Source organism: Geotrypetes seraphini, chromosome 6, assembly GCF_902459505.1.
Source record: "Geotrypetes seraphini chromosome 6, aGeoSer1.1, whole genome shotgun sequence".
In the NCBI taxonomy this organism is placed as follows: Eukaryota; Metazoa; Chordata; class Amphibia; order Gymnophiona; family Dermophiidae; genus Geotrypetes; species Geotrypetes seraphini.
This window is the reverse complement of record NC_047089.1, coordinates 246145108-246162366: the sequence shown is the minus strand read 5'-3', so window position 1 is coordinate 246162366 and position 17259 is coordinate 246145108. Positions and strand designations below refer to the sequence as shown.

General features: G+C 43.9%; 1 protein-coding gene across 3 annotated transcripts in view; it reads left to right on the top strand.

Annotated features, from left to right (window-relative positions):
* The window catches only part of SRPX (sushi repeat containing protein X-linked), a 143307-nt gene that overhangs the window by 104074 nt on the left and 21974 nt on the right, over window positions 1-17259 (top strand). The window contains exons 2-3 of one of the 3 annotated variants that reach the window (XM_033949609.1): window positions 7308-7367; window positions 12083-12274. The exons of 1 other annotated variant lie outside the window; for it this stretch is intronic. In XM_033949609.1, the coding sequence (XP_033805500.1) occupies window positions 7308-7367; window positions 12083-12274 (252 nt within the window). The remainder of the gene's footprint in view (window positions 1-7307; window positions 7368-12082; window positions 12275-17259) is intronic. One more of the 3 variants, XM_033949610.1, reaches the window with a different exon arrangement.

Sequence of the window (17259 nt, the reverse complement as noted above, 5' to 3'; positions counted from 1 at the left end):
TAATGTAATGTAATGAATTTCTCTGTAAACGCTTGGAATCAGCGTTTTCTCTATGCAAGCTGATGTAATTGGGGGGGGGGGAGGGGGGAAGAGTCAGCAAGCTAAAAACTGCAAATAATCGAAACCGCGAATGCTGAAACCGCGAATACAGAGGGAGAAGTGTACATTCAAATATATAATGAACATGCGAAGATGCTCCAGTCTGCTTCATGCCACAGGATATGCCCCCCAAAAATCACAGATACGTCTTTTCAAATGTTTTAAACTATACTAATCCCTCCTTTACAAAGCCGCGTTAGTTTTTTGATTACCGGCCACGGCTGTATTAGCTCCGATGCTCATAGGAATTCTGTGAGCGTCGGAGCGAATACTGCTGTGGCCGGCGATAAAAAAAAGCCTAACACGGCTTTGTAAAAGGAGCCCTAGGTTGGTACATTTTTTAATTTTTATATTTTATTCATTCATTTTTATAGCCCATCCTTCCCAGGAGCCCAGAACGGGTTACAATCAAATAAAATTAGATACTAAAAACTTCCCTATCTGTCCCGAAGGCTCACGATCTAGCTAAAGTACCCGAGAAACAATTATTAAATAGTAAAATAATAGTAAAACATAGGCCCTCTTTTACTAAGGTACACTAACCAATTAGTGGGCGCTAATTGAATTAACATGCGCTAAACGCTAACGCATCCACAGACTAACATGCACGTGTTAGCGTGTAGCATGCGCTAAATCAATTAGCACATGCTAATCAGTTAGAACACCTTAGTATAAGAGGGCCATAATCATATATATAGCAAAATATATAACATATATCATATATAACATATCATTTAACATATATATAACCTATCATATAGCAAAATATATAACATATATCATATATATAACAAAAAATTTTATTTATAGCCCGTTGAGTCTTACGGTTCACAGTGGCTTATTAAATACCGTAATTTATATACCGCATACAACTATGCGGGTTCCATACCACATACATAAAATCTTGTTTCCCTCTGATTATCACATATAACATAGACATGTCTAAACAACATCGTTAATCGTCCCTGTTATAACAGGGATAGAGCACAAATTCAATCATTTCAGAAATACAAGCAAGCTTTAAATCATACATTGATGTCAGAAAAATTCTAAAAGACGATAATCAACTGAAATATACCTTAGCATAAGAAGGCATTGGCGAATAATTGAGTTTTCAGCATTTTCTTAAAATGCATCCTGCCCACACAAGGCATTCCATAGTTCTACGCCAGCCAGAGAGATCATTGATGCTCCGATCCTGGCATGCATGGTCGACATTCTACCCTCCAAACTTAATTTCATCCCATTTACGTCTCTAAGCTCTCTTCTCGGTTTATAGATCTGGAGGAGTTCTTGTTAGATCTTTGGGGAAGCAGGATGCAATGTCTGATGTCTAATCGCGACCAACAGTAAGGCAAAAATGGTCCAAAGATTCCCAGAGTGGTTCAGCAGTGCCGAAGACAACTCTTTGATGGATAACATCAATAAACTGAAGCTAAGTCTCCTTTTTTCATTCTAGGTTCGGGAGTTGGCTGGGGGGTTCCCAGAGTGGTGGCTGTGATTGAATTCACCTGTGTTCACTGTTCACTGTTTTTATGGTGGTTGTGTTATTTTGATTTAAAGCACACTAAGGGACCCAATGATGGTGTGTAGGTGGGGGCTTGGTTGCCTCCATCTTGTTGTGTGAAGCTTTGGAGGATTTCTCCCGTCGCTGATCCCTCCCACTTAGGGTACCTTACTTCACTAAATTTATTAAAGTAATTTTTTTTTTTTTTAAATCTTTATTCATTTTATTTTCAAAAATCAAATGTACAACAGATCACATAATAATATATCACATCACTTGAAATATTTCAGTAATAATAGAAAAGAGCTTTATCTCCCCCCAACTATTTCCTTACCCATCAAATATATACCATATACAATAACATTAATCATTTTAATATTTAAATTATCATACTCCACCCCCCCCTCCCCTCCTTCAATAATATCACAGATTTGTCTTCGGCACTGCTGAACCACTCTGGGAACCTTTGGACCATTTTTGCCTTACTGTTGGTCTCTTTTGAAGTTTCTTTGGCAATATATATTTTTGGAATTTTTGTGATGTATAATTGCAACAATCTTAAACTGCACTTTGTTGCTTAGGTAACCGATTCCCCAGAAATTTAGTAAATAAAACCATTTTTAACCTGCACCTAAATTTTAAACAAGGTAAATTGTTTACCAGAGGGAGAAACACAGACTCCCATCGAGCTGTTTGATGAGAAAGCATACAACTCATAAATCTCTCATGTGTAATAATAATAATAATAACAGCTTATATACCGCAATACCGTGAAGTTCTATGCGGTTTACAAAGATTAAGCAAAGGTACAAATTGATTGACTTTAAGAGGGGAGGAAGAAAGAGGGTTAATAGGACAGGAAATCCATTTTTGAGGAGAGAGTGATCAATAGAACAAGTTAATCGCTGTAGAGGGGAGAGAGAAGAGAGGATCAGTTGTCTAGATGCTTTAGGAACAGGTGTGTTTTCAGACATTTCCTAAATTCCTCATAAGAAGTGGGCGAAAGCAATTGTTCTAGGTCTTTACCCCATGATGCTGCTTGGTGCGAGAGAAGACGTTCATGGTGTTTTTTCAGTTTTACAACCTCTCACTGTGTAATACCTTTCACTGAGACGAAAGCAAAACAAGTGGTTCTTCGCAAACTCCGGGTTGCTGAATTTAAAACGAAATGTTCCGCCAAATAACCAGGCAAAAGACCATTAAAAAAATTCTAACAAGAACATCCTAGTTTAAAAATGATCCTAGCCCGTATGGGCAACCAATGAAGTTGAACATAGTAAGAGATGTTACATGATCAAACTTTCGTAAATTAAAAATCAGTCTTATGGACGTATTTTGAATCAGCCTTAATCTTGTTAACGGTTTATTCTGGCCATTTAGACATATGATATTACAATAATCCAATAATGGGAGAATCAAAGACTGAACCAGAATTCAAAAAAAACAACTCTTCAAAATATAATTTCAAAAGAACAAAAACACTCTTTCGAACCACTGATTCTACCTGATCTCCCATAGGTTTTTGTATAGTTGTAGATCTTGGATGTTTTATTTAAACTAACTTAGATTATTACATAGATAAGGCAGGATATTAATGCGATGAACATATAAATAAAATCTGGCCTGGCTCAGCCTCGTAAACTGAGCTGGAACCAGTGCGGTGGGGGGGGTTAAATCTTGTTTTTATAAATTACGTCTGATAAGATCCATTTCATCCTTCTTAGAACCAAAATCTGTTAATATCCTTGTCCACTCCATGATCATTTCCAAATTAGATTATTGTAATTCTTTGCTATACAATATTTCCCAAAAAGAAAAGAAAAGACTTCAAATAATCCAAAATACGGCCATAAAACTTATACATAAAGCAAAAAAATATGACCATGTAACACCCCTTCTTATTAAATCACACTGGCTACCTATTAATCATCGCATATCTTTTAAAATAGCATTTTTAGTCTTTAAGGTTCTAATATATAACACCCCTCAATTTATATCTAGAATGATTATCCCTTATCATTCTAATCGAACTCTTCGCTCATCACAACAAGAATTACTTTTGGTCCCTTCACTCAAAATTGTGGGAACACGGAGAAACGATATGTTCTCTGTTTTAGCTCCCCAACTCTGGAACACTCTGCCTCTTTTTATTAGAAAGGAGAGAGATATTATCTCTTTTAAAAAACTTTTAAAAACTTTTTTATTTAATGATGCTTTTAATGAATAATTTTTCTCTTATTTTACAACCCTTCTTTATGTTTTTTTCCTAATATATGTTTTTTTTCCTTCAACATTAGAAAATATGTAACTTTTCCCCCCTTTCCTCCCTTTCTCATGTTTGTTTTTAATGTATTATTTAATTATTTAACAAATACGTGTTTTATTGTGTTTTTTTTAATGTTTTACTAATATGTCTCAATGTTCTCTTATAATTTGTTTTTAAATGTACATCGCTTAGAATGTTTTAAATAGGCGATTCATCAAAAATAAAGTGAACTTGAACTTGAACTTGAAATGGGGAGGGGCACGGTCGAACAACATTCTGGGACATGCAGTCCCGTCTATGCAATAAGAAAAGCAGACATCCAAATTCAGGAGCGAGGCGGGACGGCTAACTCCTCCCAACCCCCACCCCATGAAGATGCTGGCTGCTTCTCTCCGGCCTGCAAATACATTTCCCGCTGTAGCTTCTCAATATGACGCATGACATTAGCCTGCAAATAATCAGCCCGGACGCTTCAGCTCAAAGTGTTGCTTAAATAATGGCTCCTCTCTCCCGGTCCCTGGGTCCCTCCGGCAGGTCAGATTTTCGGAATATTGCTAATGAATATGCTTGAGAGAAATCTGCGCACGTGGGGCTCCTTTTACTAAGGGGCGCTAGCGTTTTAAGCGTGCGCAGGAAATTACCGCGTGCTACGCTTCTAGAACTAACGCCATCTCAATGCTGGCGTTAAGGCCTAGCGCGTTTTAGTAAAAGGAGCCCTTAGTTAGTACCTCCGTTGCAGGCAAATTTATCTCATACATATTCAATATACTCTATCTCTGGAAGCTATTCACTATCTTAAAAAACTGCAAATACGGTTTATCATGGGGGAGACGGGAGAGGGCAGCGGGCGAGGCAGGAGAGAGCGGCCGGAGCGCCGACGAGTGCAGGAAATCACTCGCTGTATGCTCCGACCGCCTCTTCCTGCACTAAGTCGGGCCTTATCCAATCAGGAGCTGCGTGTCAAAACAACTCCTGATTGGATAAGGCCCGACTTAGAGCAGGAAGAGGCGGTCGGAGCATTCAGCGAGTGATTTCCTGCACTCGCCTGCGCTCCGGCTGCTCTCTCCTGCCTCTCCCGCTGCCCTCTCCTTGTCGGCAGTTCGCGGTCAGAAAATACCGCAAATGACCGGGACCGCAAACCGCCGACCGCGAACGACTGGGGGAACACTGTATTTCATTTTCAATCATTCACACTTTTATTATAATTTATCAAATCTAAATCATCCGCTACACACAATGACCTATAAAATCTCATTCAAACAGAAATCATAAACTATCATATCTACGAAACCTTTCCCCCCACCAGTTCATTCACCCCCAAAGTCCAGAATACCATTAATAAAATTCTTCTCCTGGTCGATCGTTATAATCACAGTACCGTTGTTGGCCAGAAAATAACGTATCAAAATCTGGACTGTTTCTTAGCGCAGTGGTCCCCAACCCTGTCCTGGAGGACCCCCAAGCCAACGGGATTTTCAGGCTAGCCCTAATGAATATGCATGAGAGAGTTTTGCATTTAATGGAAGCAGCAGGCGTGCAACCCTGTCCTGGAGGACCCCCAAGCCAACGGGGTTTTCAGGCTAGCCCTAATGAATATGCATGAGAGAATTTTGCATATAATGGAAGCGACAGGCGTGCAACCCTGTCCTGGAGGACCCCCAAGCCAACGGGGTTTTCAGGCTAACCCTAATGAATATGCATGGAGCAGATTTGCACGCCTGTCGCTTCCATTATATGCAAATCTCTCTCATGCATATTCATTAGGGCTAGCCTGAAAACCCAGTTGGCCTGGTGGTCCTCCAGGACAGGGTTGGGGACCATGATGAGGACAGTATAATATACAGTATCACGAGGAGAAACAAGGATCGTTTGAAATGAGATTTTGATACATTCGGGTCCCGATATTTTCTGGCCAACAACGGTACTGTGATTATAACGATCGACAAGGAGAAGAATTTTATTAATGGTATTCTGGACTTTGGGGTGAATGAACTAGAGGGGGTGGGAAGAGGTTTCCTAGATATGACAGTTTGTGATTTTTGTACGAATGAGATTTTATAGGTCACTAGTATTTTAGCCCGTTACATTAACGGGTGCTAGAATATATGTCTGTCTGTCTTTATTTCTGTCTCTCTCTTTCCCTTCCACTGTCTTTCTTTCTGTCTGTCTCTCTCCCTGGCCCCCTTTGTCTGTCTGTCTTTCTGTGTCTCTCCCTGCCCCTGTGTCTTTCTTCTTTTCTTTCTGTCTCCCTTCCTCCCGCTGTCTCTTTCTTTCTATCTATCTGTCTCTCTCCCTGCCTCCTATGCAGCAGCATTTCTCTCCCCCCACTTCCCTGTGCAGCAGGCACAGCAGTATTCCCTCCCCCTCCATTTCCCTGTGCAGCAGCCACAGCAGCAGCATTCCCTACCCCTCCATTTCCCTCCCCCCACACCACTTCCCTGTGCAGCAGCAGCGTTTCCCCTACCTCCCCTTTCTCTTCCCGCGGTCTGGTCGGATCCCTTACTGCCCCCCCTTCCCTTCCCGCGGTCCCGACAAATCTGCCGATTCCAGCAGGGTGTGCAGCACTCTACACACGCTGCTTCGGGGCCTTCTACTGCCCTGATTTACTCTGCACGTCCCTGATGACATCATCAGAGATGCGGCAGAGCAAATCAGGGCAGTAGAAGGCCCCGAAGCAGCGTGTGTAGAGTGCTGCACACCCTGCTGGAATCGGCAGTTTTGTAGTCTGGACCGCGGGAAGGGAAGGGGGGGGCAGTAAGGGAGCCATGTCTCTGTCTCGCAGCGGGCTTGCCGGCTCCGGCCAGCCAAAGTTCATTTTTTAGTTCAAAGCCGACGCTGCGTCTCCTCTCTCGATCCCCGCCAGAGTCGGAAGTCTTCTCCGACTCTGGTGAGGTTCGATAGAGGAGTCGTGGCAAGGGCTTTGAACAAAAAAAAATGAACTTTGTCTGGCCGGAGCCGGCAAGCCCGCTGCGAGACAGAGAGATGCGTGGTAAGCGCGCATGCGCACTCTGCCGGCCACGGAACTACAGATCAGGCAACACGGCGTCAAGAGTGCGCATGCGCGCTTAGCGTTTTATTATTATAGATTGTGTGTAGCGGATGGTTTAGATTTGATAAATTATAATAAAAGTATGAATTATGACAATGAAATCTTGTAGTGAATATTTTCCTGAGATATAGGAGTATATTTAATCCTCTGAAGCTGTGTGCTCCGTGTTTGATAAGTGGTTAATCCATATTCAATAGGGATATCCTGAAAACCTGAGCAAGGACTGGGGGTGAAGACCATGGCCTAAGAATGATTGCATTCAGTATTTATATCCTTGCATGCCTTCTGCAAATAACTGGGGGGGAAAAAAAAAAAAAGATTTCCTTGTATTTTTTTATTTTTGCATTATTCCTATTCTATGTGGAGTTTCTCCTTTTCTGTTGTAGGATCGGGGTATTCGGCATTCGAGGACGATGAAGATTTGCCTGCCCTCCCTAGATATACGGGTAAAGAGGATTGCTTCCGTGCACGTGCTGTGCTCCCGTTCCTTCCCTGTGGTCCTCGCTACAGCCGCCTACTAGAAAAGGCCTGGAGAAAGCAGACAGATATCGGGGTCAATTTTCAATGCTGGCTGCTGGCAGATTTCGTAAAACCCTGGCCATGACGTCAGCGCTGTACCTACGGGGGCAAATTTATAAAGGATTTTTTTTAATTTTTTGCATGTAAAAGCCTTTGATGAAATCATGCCGGGGTTATGTGTGGTATCAAGTAGGCCATCCTAAAAAAAAATGTTGCAAAATAACCTCCAAAAAGAGGGGGGAAAAACATCTTCTTAAAGTGTCAACGCTGATGGTAAAATAGGGAGAAAAGAACTTCTACCACAGTTGGACTCCTTTCTCACTCATTGGTTTAAAAACTCACTTAATCAACTCATAGTACATGGAATAATACATAAGATATTCCCTTCTCTATTCTCATCAGTCTTCTTTCAGTCTCCAGCAGGTGTTGAGTGAGCTGTACCCATCTCCCTTGGTAGGGCTGTTGGAATTTGTTTTTTGCTGCGGGTTCTAGTATTTTTCTAGGGCCGGGGAGAATTGATGAACAGCAGCTGTGGCTCGGCTGGCTTAGCTGGTGAGCTTCTTTCAGTCTACACCTGCTGGTCATGATTGGATATATACCCATTCGTAAAGATTAACCTCTACTGGTCTGGAGAGTGCTAAAGAAGGAGAAATTAGGTTCTTACCTGCTAATTTACTTTCTTTTAGCTTCTCCAGACCAGTAGAGGTCCCCACCCAGTCTGTTGTGTTGTTGGGGCTGTTGCTAGGGCAGTTTTGTTCCATTGTTTTGGCCAATCAGGGGCTTCCCTAGCCTCCTCCCTATGGAAGTCCCTGATTGACTGAGGTGCCCCGGCCCCTCCTAAGGGAGGAGCCTGAGGCATCTCAGCCAATCAGTGCCTTAGGCGTCTCCCCATGCATCAGATGATGCTATTGGGGTGGCGGCTGGCTGGAGAGCAGAAGCAGGAGGACTTTCCTCCTGCTCCCGAAGATTTTGAGCAGCGTAGGAGCAGGAGGAGGGTCCGGGCACCCTCCTATTCCCAAAGATGATATTCGGAGCCTCCAAGGAGCAGGAGGGACCAGGCACCCCTCCTGCTTCCAACAATTGTAAAGGTACCGGGGTGGGTGGGCCGGGCCCGACCGCCTGGGCCAACCAAGGGTGGGCCGGGGGGTGGGAGGCCTAGGAGCAAGAGGGACTGAGCACCCCTCCTGCTCACAACTTTTTACTGCCGTGCAGGTCGGCGGGGGGAGGGCGAGGGCCGTGCTGCATGCATGCAGCATTTTTTTTTTTAAACCAAAAACACACTGATGACAGGAGGGAATTGGCATCCCTCCTGCTTTTTTCTCCAGGGGGGAGGGAGGGGGCGGCGCGGCAGGGCAGAGCAGATCAGGGCAGGCAGGAGAGATTGGGGGCTTGGGGAGGGGGGTGTTGGACAGATCTCTCTTGCCTGCTCCCAGACTCTCCTGCTCTCTGCCGCCATTCTCCGCAGTGCAGGTCCGCTTTAAAACCATGGGCTTGTACTGCAGTGAACGGTGGCAGAGAGCAGGAGAGTCCGGGTGCAGGCAAGAGAGATCTGGGCAGAGCAGGGCAGGCAGGAGAGATCTGAGCTGGGCTGAGCCCTGACAGCAGTGACAGGAGGCTGCTTCTCCTGTCACTCCTGTCAGGGTGTGCGCATGAGCGGGAATCGCTCTGGCCGTGGGCAGGGGGGGCGTGTTAACGATCGTCCCCATTTGCATGCTGGCCTTTACTGAATTGGTCGGCCGGCATGCAAACGGATCACGCACAGTTTGGAAGTTTAGTGAATCCTGCCCAAAGTCTTTGTCTCCATAGTCTTTGTTAGCAGAGCTGGGTTGGCCCTCTGGGAAGATGTTCCGTCTTCCTCAAACTGCATAACGACCATGGCATCGCTTTCTCTTTGATTTCTGGACTGGTTTTATGAGTGTTTGGAATGGAAGGCAGACACTTGTCTCTTCTCATGCTCTGGAGCTGCTGTGGTTGTACCAGCACAAGTCCGTGGTGACAGCCAGTTTGACACCGTCCCATTCCAGAATGGTAAGAGAGGTTGAGTAAGATCAAACTGGTCATGCTGGGACTTGGTATAACCAGTTGAATGATGTGTTGAATGAGTTGTGACTGTCTCTGAGGTGAGTCTGCTACTGAGTTGGAATCGTCTGTGAGGTGAGTCTGTCACTGAGTTGGAATCTGAGGGGTTTGTCTCTAAGGTGAGTGTGTCATTGAGTAACAATGTAAGCTGAGTCTGCCTTTGAGTCAGAGTCTGAGATGGGTCTGTCTCTGCAATGAGTCTGTCACTGAGTTGAAGTCTGAGGTGGGTCTGTCTGTGAGGTGAGTCTGTCACTGAGTTGGAGTCTGAGATGGGTCTGTCTCTGCAGTGAGTCTGTCACTGAGTTGAAGTCTGAGGTGGGTCTGTCTGCGAGGTGAGTCTGTCACTGAGTTGGAGTCTGAGATGGATCTGTCTCTGCAGTGAGTGAATAAATAATACAATCTAAACAACCCCGTGAGCAAATCAAACTCACCGTTCGAGTTCCACCGTTCGAGTTTGATTTGCTCACGGGGTTGTTTAGATTGTATTATTTATTCAGGGCTTTATTGCAGGTGTTTCTTATCTTACACACATAGGGGGCTCAATGATGGTGTGGTGGTGGAGGCTTCTTGCCTCAACCCAGAAGTGAAGTATCGGAGCTTCTGCTCCCATTGCTGATGGTTCACACTGAGAGCGCCCTTCACTTCTCAAGTGGAGTTGTTTCAGGTTAGGACTGTAGTTTCTGGGCGTCCCCCATTCAAACCCTGTTGTGACTGGTTGTGCCTCTTTGTTGTTACTATTTTAGGATTTTTTGGCATATATATTGAGTGTAGTGTTCTGCAATGAGTCTGTCACTGAGTTGAAGTCTGAGGTGAGTCTGTCTGTGAGGTGAGTCTGTCACTGAGTTGGAGTCTGAGATGGGTCTGTCTCTGCAGTGAGTCTGTCACTGAGTTGAAGTCTGAGGTGGGTCTGTATGTGAGGTGAGTCTGTCACTGAGTTGGAGTCTGAGATGGGTCTGTCTCTGCAGTGAGTCTGTCACTGAGTTGAAGTCTGAGGTGGGTCTGTCTGTGAGGTGAGTCTGTCACTGAGTTGGAGTCTGAGATGGGTCTGTCTCTGCAGTGAGTCTGTCACTGAGTTGGAATCTGAGTTGGGTTTGTCTCTGAGGTGAGTGTGTCACTGCGTAACAATGTGAGCTGAGTCTGTCTCTGAGGTGAATGTCTTTGAGACAGAGAGTGAGTTGTGACTGTCTCTGAGGTGAGTCTGCTACTGAGTTGGAATCGTCTGTGAGGTGAGTCTGTCACTGAGTTGGAATCTGAGTTGGGTTTGTCTCTGAGGTGAGTGTATCACTGAGTAACAATGTAAGCGGAGTCTGCCTTTGAGTCAGAGTCTGAGGTGAGTCTGTCAGTGAGTTGGAGTCTGAGATAGGTCTGTCTCTGCAGTGAGTCTGTCACTGAATTGAAGTCTGAGGTGGGTCTGTCTGTGAGGTGAGTCTGTCAGTGAGTTGGAGTCTGAGATGGGTCTGTCTCTGCAGTGAGTCTGTCACTGAGTTGGAATCTGAGGGGTTTGTCTCTAAGGTGAGTGTGTCATTGAGTAACAATGTAAGCTGAGTCTGCCTTTGAGTCAGAGTCTGAGATGGGTCTGCCTCTGCAGTGAGTCTGTCACTGAGTTGAAGTCTGAGATGGGTCTGTCTGTGAGGTGAGTCTGTCACTGAGTTGGAGTCTGAGATGGGTCTGTCTCTGCAGTGAGTCTGTCACTGAGTTGAAGTCTGAGGTGGGTCTGTCTGTGAGGTGAGTCTGTCACTGAGTTGGAGTCTGAGTTGGGTTTGTCTCTGAGGTGAGTGTGTCACTGCGTAACAATGTGAGCTGAGTCTGTCTCTGAGGTGAATGTCTTTGAGTCAGAGAGTGAGTTGTGACTGTCTCTGAGGTGAGTCTGCTACTGAGTTGGAATCTGAGTTGGGTTTGTCTCTGAGGTGAGTGTGTCACTGCGTAACAATGTGAGCTGAGTCTGTCTCTGAGGTGAATGTCTTTGAGTCAGAGAGTGAGTTGTGACTGTCTGTGAGGTGAGTCTGTCACTGAGTTGGAATCTGAGTTGGGTTTGTCTCTGAGGTGAGTGTATCACTGAGTAACAATGTAAGCGGAGTCTGCCTTTGAGTCAGAGTCTGAGGTGAGTCTGTCAGTGAGTTGGAGTCTGAGATAGGTCTGTCTCTGCAGTGAGTCTGTCACTGAGTTGGAGTCTGAGATGGGTTTGTCTCTGAGGCGGGTGTGTCACTGCGTAACAATGTGAGCTGAGTCTGTCTCTGAGGTGAATGTGTTTGAGTCAGATAATGAGTTGTGACTGTCTCTGAGGTGAGTCTGCTACTGAGTTGGAATCGTCTGTGAGGTGAGTCTATCACTGAGTTGGAGTCTGAGATGGGTCTGTCTCTGCAGTGAGTCTGTCACTGAGTTGAAGTCTGAGGTGGGTCTGTCTCTCAGATGGGTCTGTCTCTGAGCTGGGTCTGTCACCAAGTCCTATTCTAAGCTAGGCATGTCTCTGATGTACTAAGTTCTCCTGTTTTCTTCTGGTGAATGACGCAAGGCTTGCTGGTTCATGGTACTGAGTGGTCTTGTTCTTCTGTTTGATTGGCAGAAACTCCCTGGTGCTCCCCCATTAAGGTTAAAAATGGCTATGCCAGTTGCAGAACCCCTCGCGGAGAATACTACAAGACCGTACAGGGCACCCGATGTGACATCCACTGCAGGAAAGGCTTCGAGCTCCACGGATCCCGACAGGTGGTGTGCCAGTCAACCAAGCGATGGTCCGACAGATTTGTTTGCAAACGTGAGCGGCCGTAGATCTTTTTCCACCTTCGCACTCAAGACGCCTTTCCTTCTGCTTATGTCTAGAAAGGCTATTTATAAATTAGTGGCCACTCGGGCAAGTATAAAGCACGTGTGGGAAGAACCTGATTTTACTGTTTGTTGAGGCTTATTTTAAATTCTCTGTCTCTAATTAATATGTTGAACTATTTATATTCCTATTGGTTCTTAGTAGGAATTATGTGTGTGAATCTAATTATGAATAATTTCAACCCTTTTGAAACTCCTATCCTAGCTGTAGATATTAGCCTTGACCTTTGGAAAGACGGTACAGTAAGTTGGTTTTTTTTTTTTTAAATTCTATATTCATTTTCAAAATTACGTTAAGTGTTAAATATATTCAATCACGGTAACAATAAATACATCACTTACAAACTATCATTGGTACATTACATAAATTCCCCTCCCCCTCCCAACCATATATTCCATTATCATATAAAATATGTAATAATAAAATATCCCCCTCCCTACACATTACACTGATAAATATAAGGGAAACAATTTCAACTAATCCGTACAATATTTTGTTAATGGTTTCCACACATCCTGAAATTTCTTAAAATATCCCCGTTGTAAGGAATAGATCTTTCCATTTTATAGATATGGCATAAAGAGTTCCACCAAAAGTTATAATTTAATCTCCTCCAATCCTTCCAGTTATATGTAATTTGCTGAACGGCAACACCAGTCATTATAAGTAATAACTTATTGTTGTTCGCAGAAATCTGACTTTTTGCTCTCATTTCTATACCAAATATCGCAGTATCATAGGATAATGCCACTGGGTTATCTAATAGATTATTAATTTGGTCCCAAATTGATTTCCAAAAATTCATAATAAATGGGCAATGAAACAATAAATGATCTAAAGTTCCTGCTTCTAGATGACAATGCCAACATCTATTAGACAAAGAACTATCCAATTTTTTTTTTTTTTTAAATAAACAATATTAATTAAAAGGGGGAAAAAGACTTCAAAATCTGACTACCTGGGATGCCTCTAGGACCAGGTTTGAGAACAACGGTCCTAGAATACACGCAACGAGTGGTGGACACCTGGAATGCTCTCCCAGAAGAGGTAAATGCGGAATCCACCGTTCTAGGATTTAAGGGTAAGTTAGATGTACATCTCCTTATGAGTGGCATGAAGTGACATGGGTAAGGGTAAGCTAGATGCACTTCTCTTTACGAGAAGCTTAGAGCGATATGGGGACTAAAACTATGCCAGGGTACACCTGGCGAGGCCACTGCGTGTGCGGATCGCTGGACTTGATGGACCTAGGGTCTGTTTCGGAGATGGCGCTTCTTATGTTCTTATGTGCCTCTACATTTACTGAGCCAAACCATCACCAGTCATAAAAACCTTCCCTCTAACTTTATTCCATCAAATAGTTAGTGTCTAAGTTCTACGAGGGTCATTTCATAAATAATGCACACTATTATTTTTATTTATTTTAGTTCAAGTATTTCGTTACAATCCTTCAATATAGTCTCCCCGCTTTGCAATGATTAGGTCCCAAGCTTCATTATTCCATCCAAGACACCGTTTTTGTTCAGTTGCCGAATGGCTCGGGTACCGGCGGAAGAAAGCTCTTCCAGAGATTACATTGCATTAGTGATTTTTATTCCGCCATTACCTTGCGGTTCAAGGCAGATTACAGAAGAGGATTTCTGGACGTGTTACAGAGTACAGCGGGTTGCTTCAGAGGATTGAAATGTTTCATACGGTGTTAGTTAGTCTTCATGGATTTCTTGAATAGCAATACTCTCTCTTATTTCTTTCCTGAAAGTTTTATAGTCTGGGGTCGCGATTAGTAGATTGGAAAGTTGGTGGTCTAGTTTTGCTGCCTGTGTGGCTAGAAGGCCATTTTTTTTCCGTTTGATATCTCTGAGATGCAAAATGATGTTCGCCCATAGGTTGTTTCAACTTTGGAAAAAGGTCGAAGTCTAATGGACTCATATCTGGACTGTAGGGAGCATGAGGTAACCCCTCCCAGCCGTATTTGCGTAGTTTTTCAATGATGACATTCCCTATATGCGGGCGAGTGTTGTTGTGAAGAATGAGTGGCCCATCCAAGAGCAGCTGAGATCGGGTATTATGCATTTTTCTGCACATTTTTTGCAAAAAAAAAATCACAATAATATACTGCTGTGACTTCTTCCACATGGAACTATGTCTGTGATGATGATGCCTTCATGATCATAAGCAAAAATCATCATTTGTATGACTTTTGATTGAGCTCGTCAAAATTTTTGGGTCGTGGGGAAGATGGAGCTCTCCACTCGTTGGACTGTGATTTCAGCTCCGGCTCAAAGTCTCTGACCCACGTTTCATCAATAGTTTCAACAGTCCAGACATTAGTCCACTAGATTTTGACCTTTTTCCAAAGTTGAAACAACCTAGGCGTGAACATCATTTTGCATCTCTGGAAGAGCTTTCTTTCGCCAGTACCCGAGCCATTCGTCAACTGAACAAAAACGGTGTCTTAGATGGAATAATGAAGCCTCCCGGACGTTGGGACTCGGTCATTGCAAAGCAGGGAGACTATATTGAAGGATTGTAAAGAAATACTTGAAAAAATAAAATAAAACATGTAAATTAAAAAAAAAATAGTGCACATTATTTATGTAATGACCCTCGTATATTGTATTTAATCTCAATTTTATAGCATGTCTTCAGGGGCTACTTAGTTGAACTGACTTGTGCTTGACGGAACATAAGAATTGACATACTGGGACAGACCGAAGGTCCATCCAGCCCAGTATGGCAGATGGTTTCCAACAGTGGCCAACCCAGGTCCCAAGTTCCTGGCAGAAACCCAAAGAGTAGCAACATTCCAGAGCTGAGACTGTGATGTCATAATGCCTCATTCCACCAATGCCTAAGAGCCAAACTCATCAGTGATGTCACAATGACTTGATTGTCCTAAACTTGGCTCACATAAGAACATAAGAGTTGCCATAATGGGACAAACCGAAGGTCCATCCAGCCCAGTATGGCAGATGGTTTCCAACAGTGGCCAACCCAGGTCCCAAGTTCCTGGCAGAAACCCAAAGAGTAGCAACATTCCAGAGCTGAGACTGTGATGTCATAATGCATCATTCCACCAATGCCTAAGAGCCAAACTCATCAGTGATGTCACAATGACTTGATTGTCCTAAACTTGGCTCACATAAGAACATAAGAGTTGCCATAATGGGACAAACCGAAGGTCCATCCAGCCCAGTATGGCAGATGGTTTCCAACAGTGGCCAACCCAGGTCCCAAGTTCCTGGCAGAAACCCAAAGACTAGCAACATTCCAGAGCTGAGATTGTGATGTCATAATGTCTCATTCCACCAATGCCTAAGAGTGAAACTCATCAGTGATGTCATAATGGCTGGATTGTCCTGTACTTGGCTCACATAAGAATTGTCATACTGGGGCAAACCGAAGATCCATCCAGCCCAGTATCCTGTTTCCAACAGTGGCCAACCCAGGTCCCAAATACTAGCTAGATCCCAAGTAGTAAAACAGATTCCACGCTGCTTATCCTGGGAATAAGCAGTGGATTTTCCCAAGCCTAAGGAGCTTCTCCATTTCACTGTTCATCTTGCGCAAACATCGAGTAAAATTTCAGGTGCAACTTTTCTCTGCCTTCTTGTATTAAAACAAGGAAACTGCCCCGCTTTGCCTCATGAAAGAAGGTGGAGAGAATTTGCGGCTGAAATTTATTTGGAGTTTGCTCTTGCCGAAGAGAAAGTGAAATGGAGGAAGTTCCATCGAGCACAAGCCACCTCAGTTAAGTTGCCCCCGAAGACCTGCTATAACATCAAGATTAAGATGATGAAATACAATATAGAATTGAGGCACTAACAAGTCGATGGAATGAAATTAGAGGGAAGGTTTTTACGACTAGTGATGGTTTGGCTCAGTTAACGTAGATCTTTTCTTAAATTCAATCTACGTACAAAGTCACCTCTGAAGTCTTTTGCTCTCCTTTTAATTAATAAGAACATAAGAAACATGGGCGGAGAAATGGCAGATGAAGTTCAATGTGGAGAAATGCAAGGTAATGCATCTAGGCAATAAGAATAAGGAATACGAGTATACAATGTCAGGTGCAACTCTGGGGAAGAGTGAACAAAAAAAGGACCTGGGTGTACTGATAGATAGGACCCTGAAGCCGTCGGCACAATGCGCGGCAGCGGCAAAGAAGGCAAATAGAATGTTGGGCATGATAAAGAAAGGAATCTCGAGTAGATCAGAGAAAGTTATAATGCCGCTTTATAGGGCAATGGTCAGACCACACTTGGAATACTGCGTCCAACATTGGTCTCCCTACCTAAAGAAGGATATAAAACTGCTGGAGAGGGTGCAGAGACGAGCAACAAAACTGGTGAAGGGTATGGAGAAACTGGAATACGAGGACAGACTTATAACACTAGGATTATTCTCCCTTGAGAAAAGGAGACTGCGTGGGGATATGATCAAGACCTTCAAAATACTAAAAGGAATTGACAAAATAGAGCAGAGAAGATTATTTACATTGTCCAATTTGACACGGACTAGAGGACATGTAATGAAGCTAAGGGGGGACAGGTTCAGGACTAATGTCAGGAAGTTCTGCTTCACTCAGAGAGTGGTTGACACCTGGAATGCCCTCCCAGAGGAGATTATTGCGGAATCGACCGTCCTAGGCTTCAAGAGCAAACTAGATGCATATCTCCTTAAGAGAGGCATATAAAGATATGGTGGACTATAAATTACGCCAGGTGTACACCTGGCAGGGCCTCCGCGTGTGCGGATCGCCGGACTTGATGGACCAAAGGTCTGATCCGGAGATGGCAGTTCTTATGTTCTTAAGAAGTTGCCTCCGCTGAGGCAGACCAGAGGTCCATCTCGCGGCGGCCCATCAGGCCCACTGCCTGAACAGTGGTCTCTGACTAGTTCCATAATTTACCTCT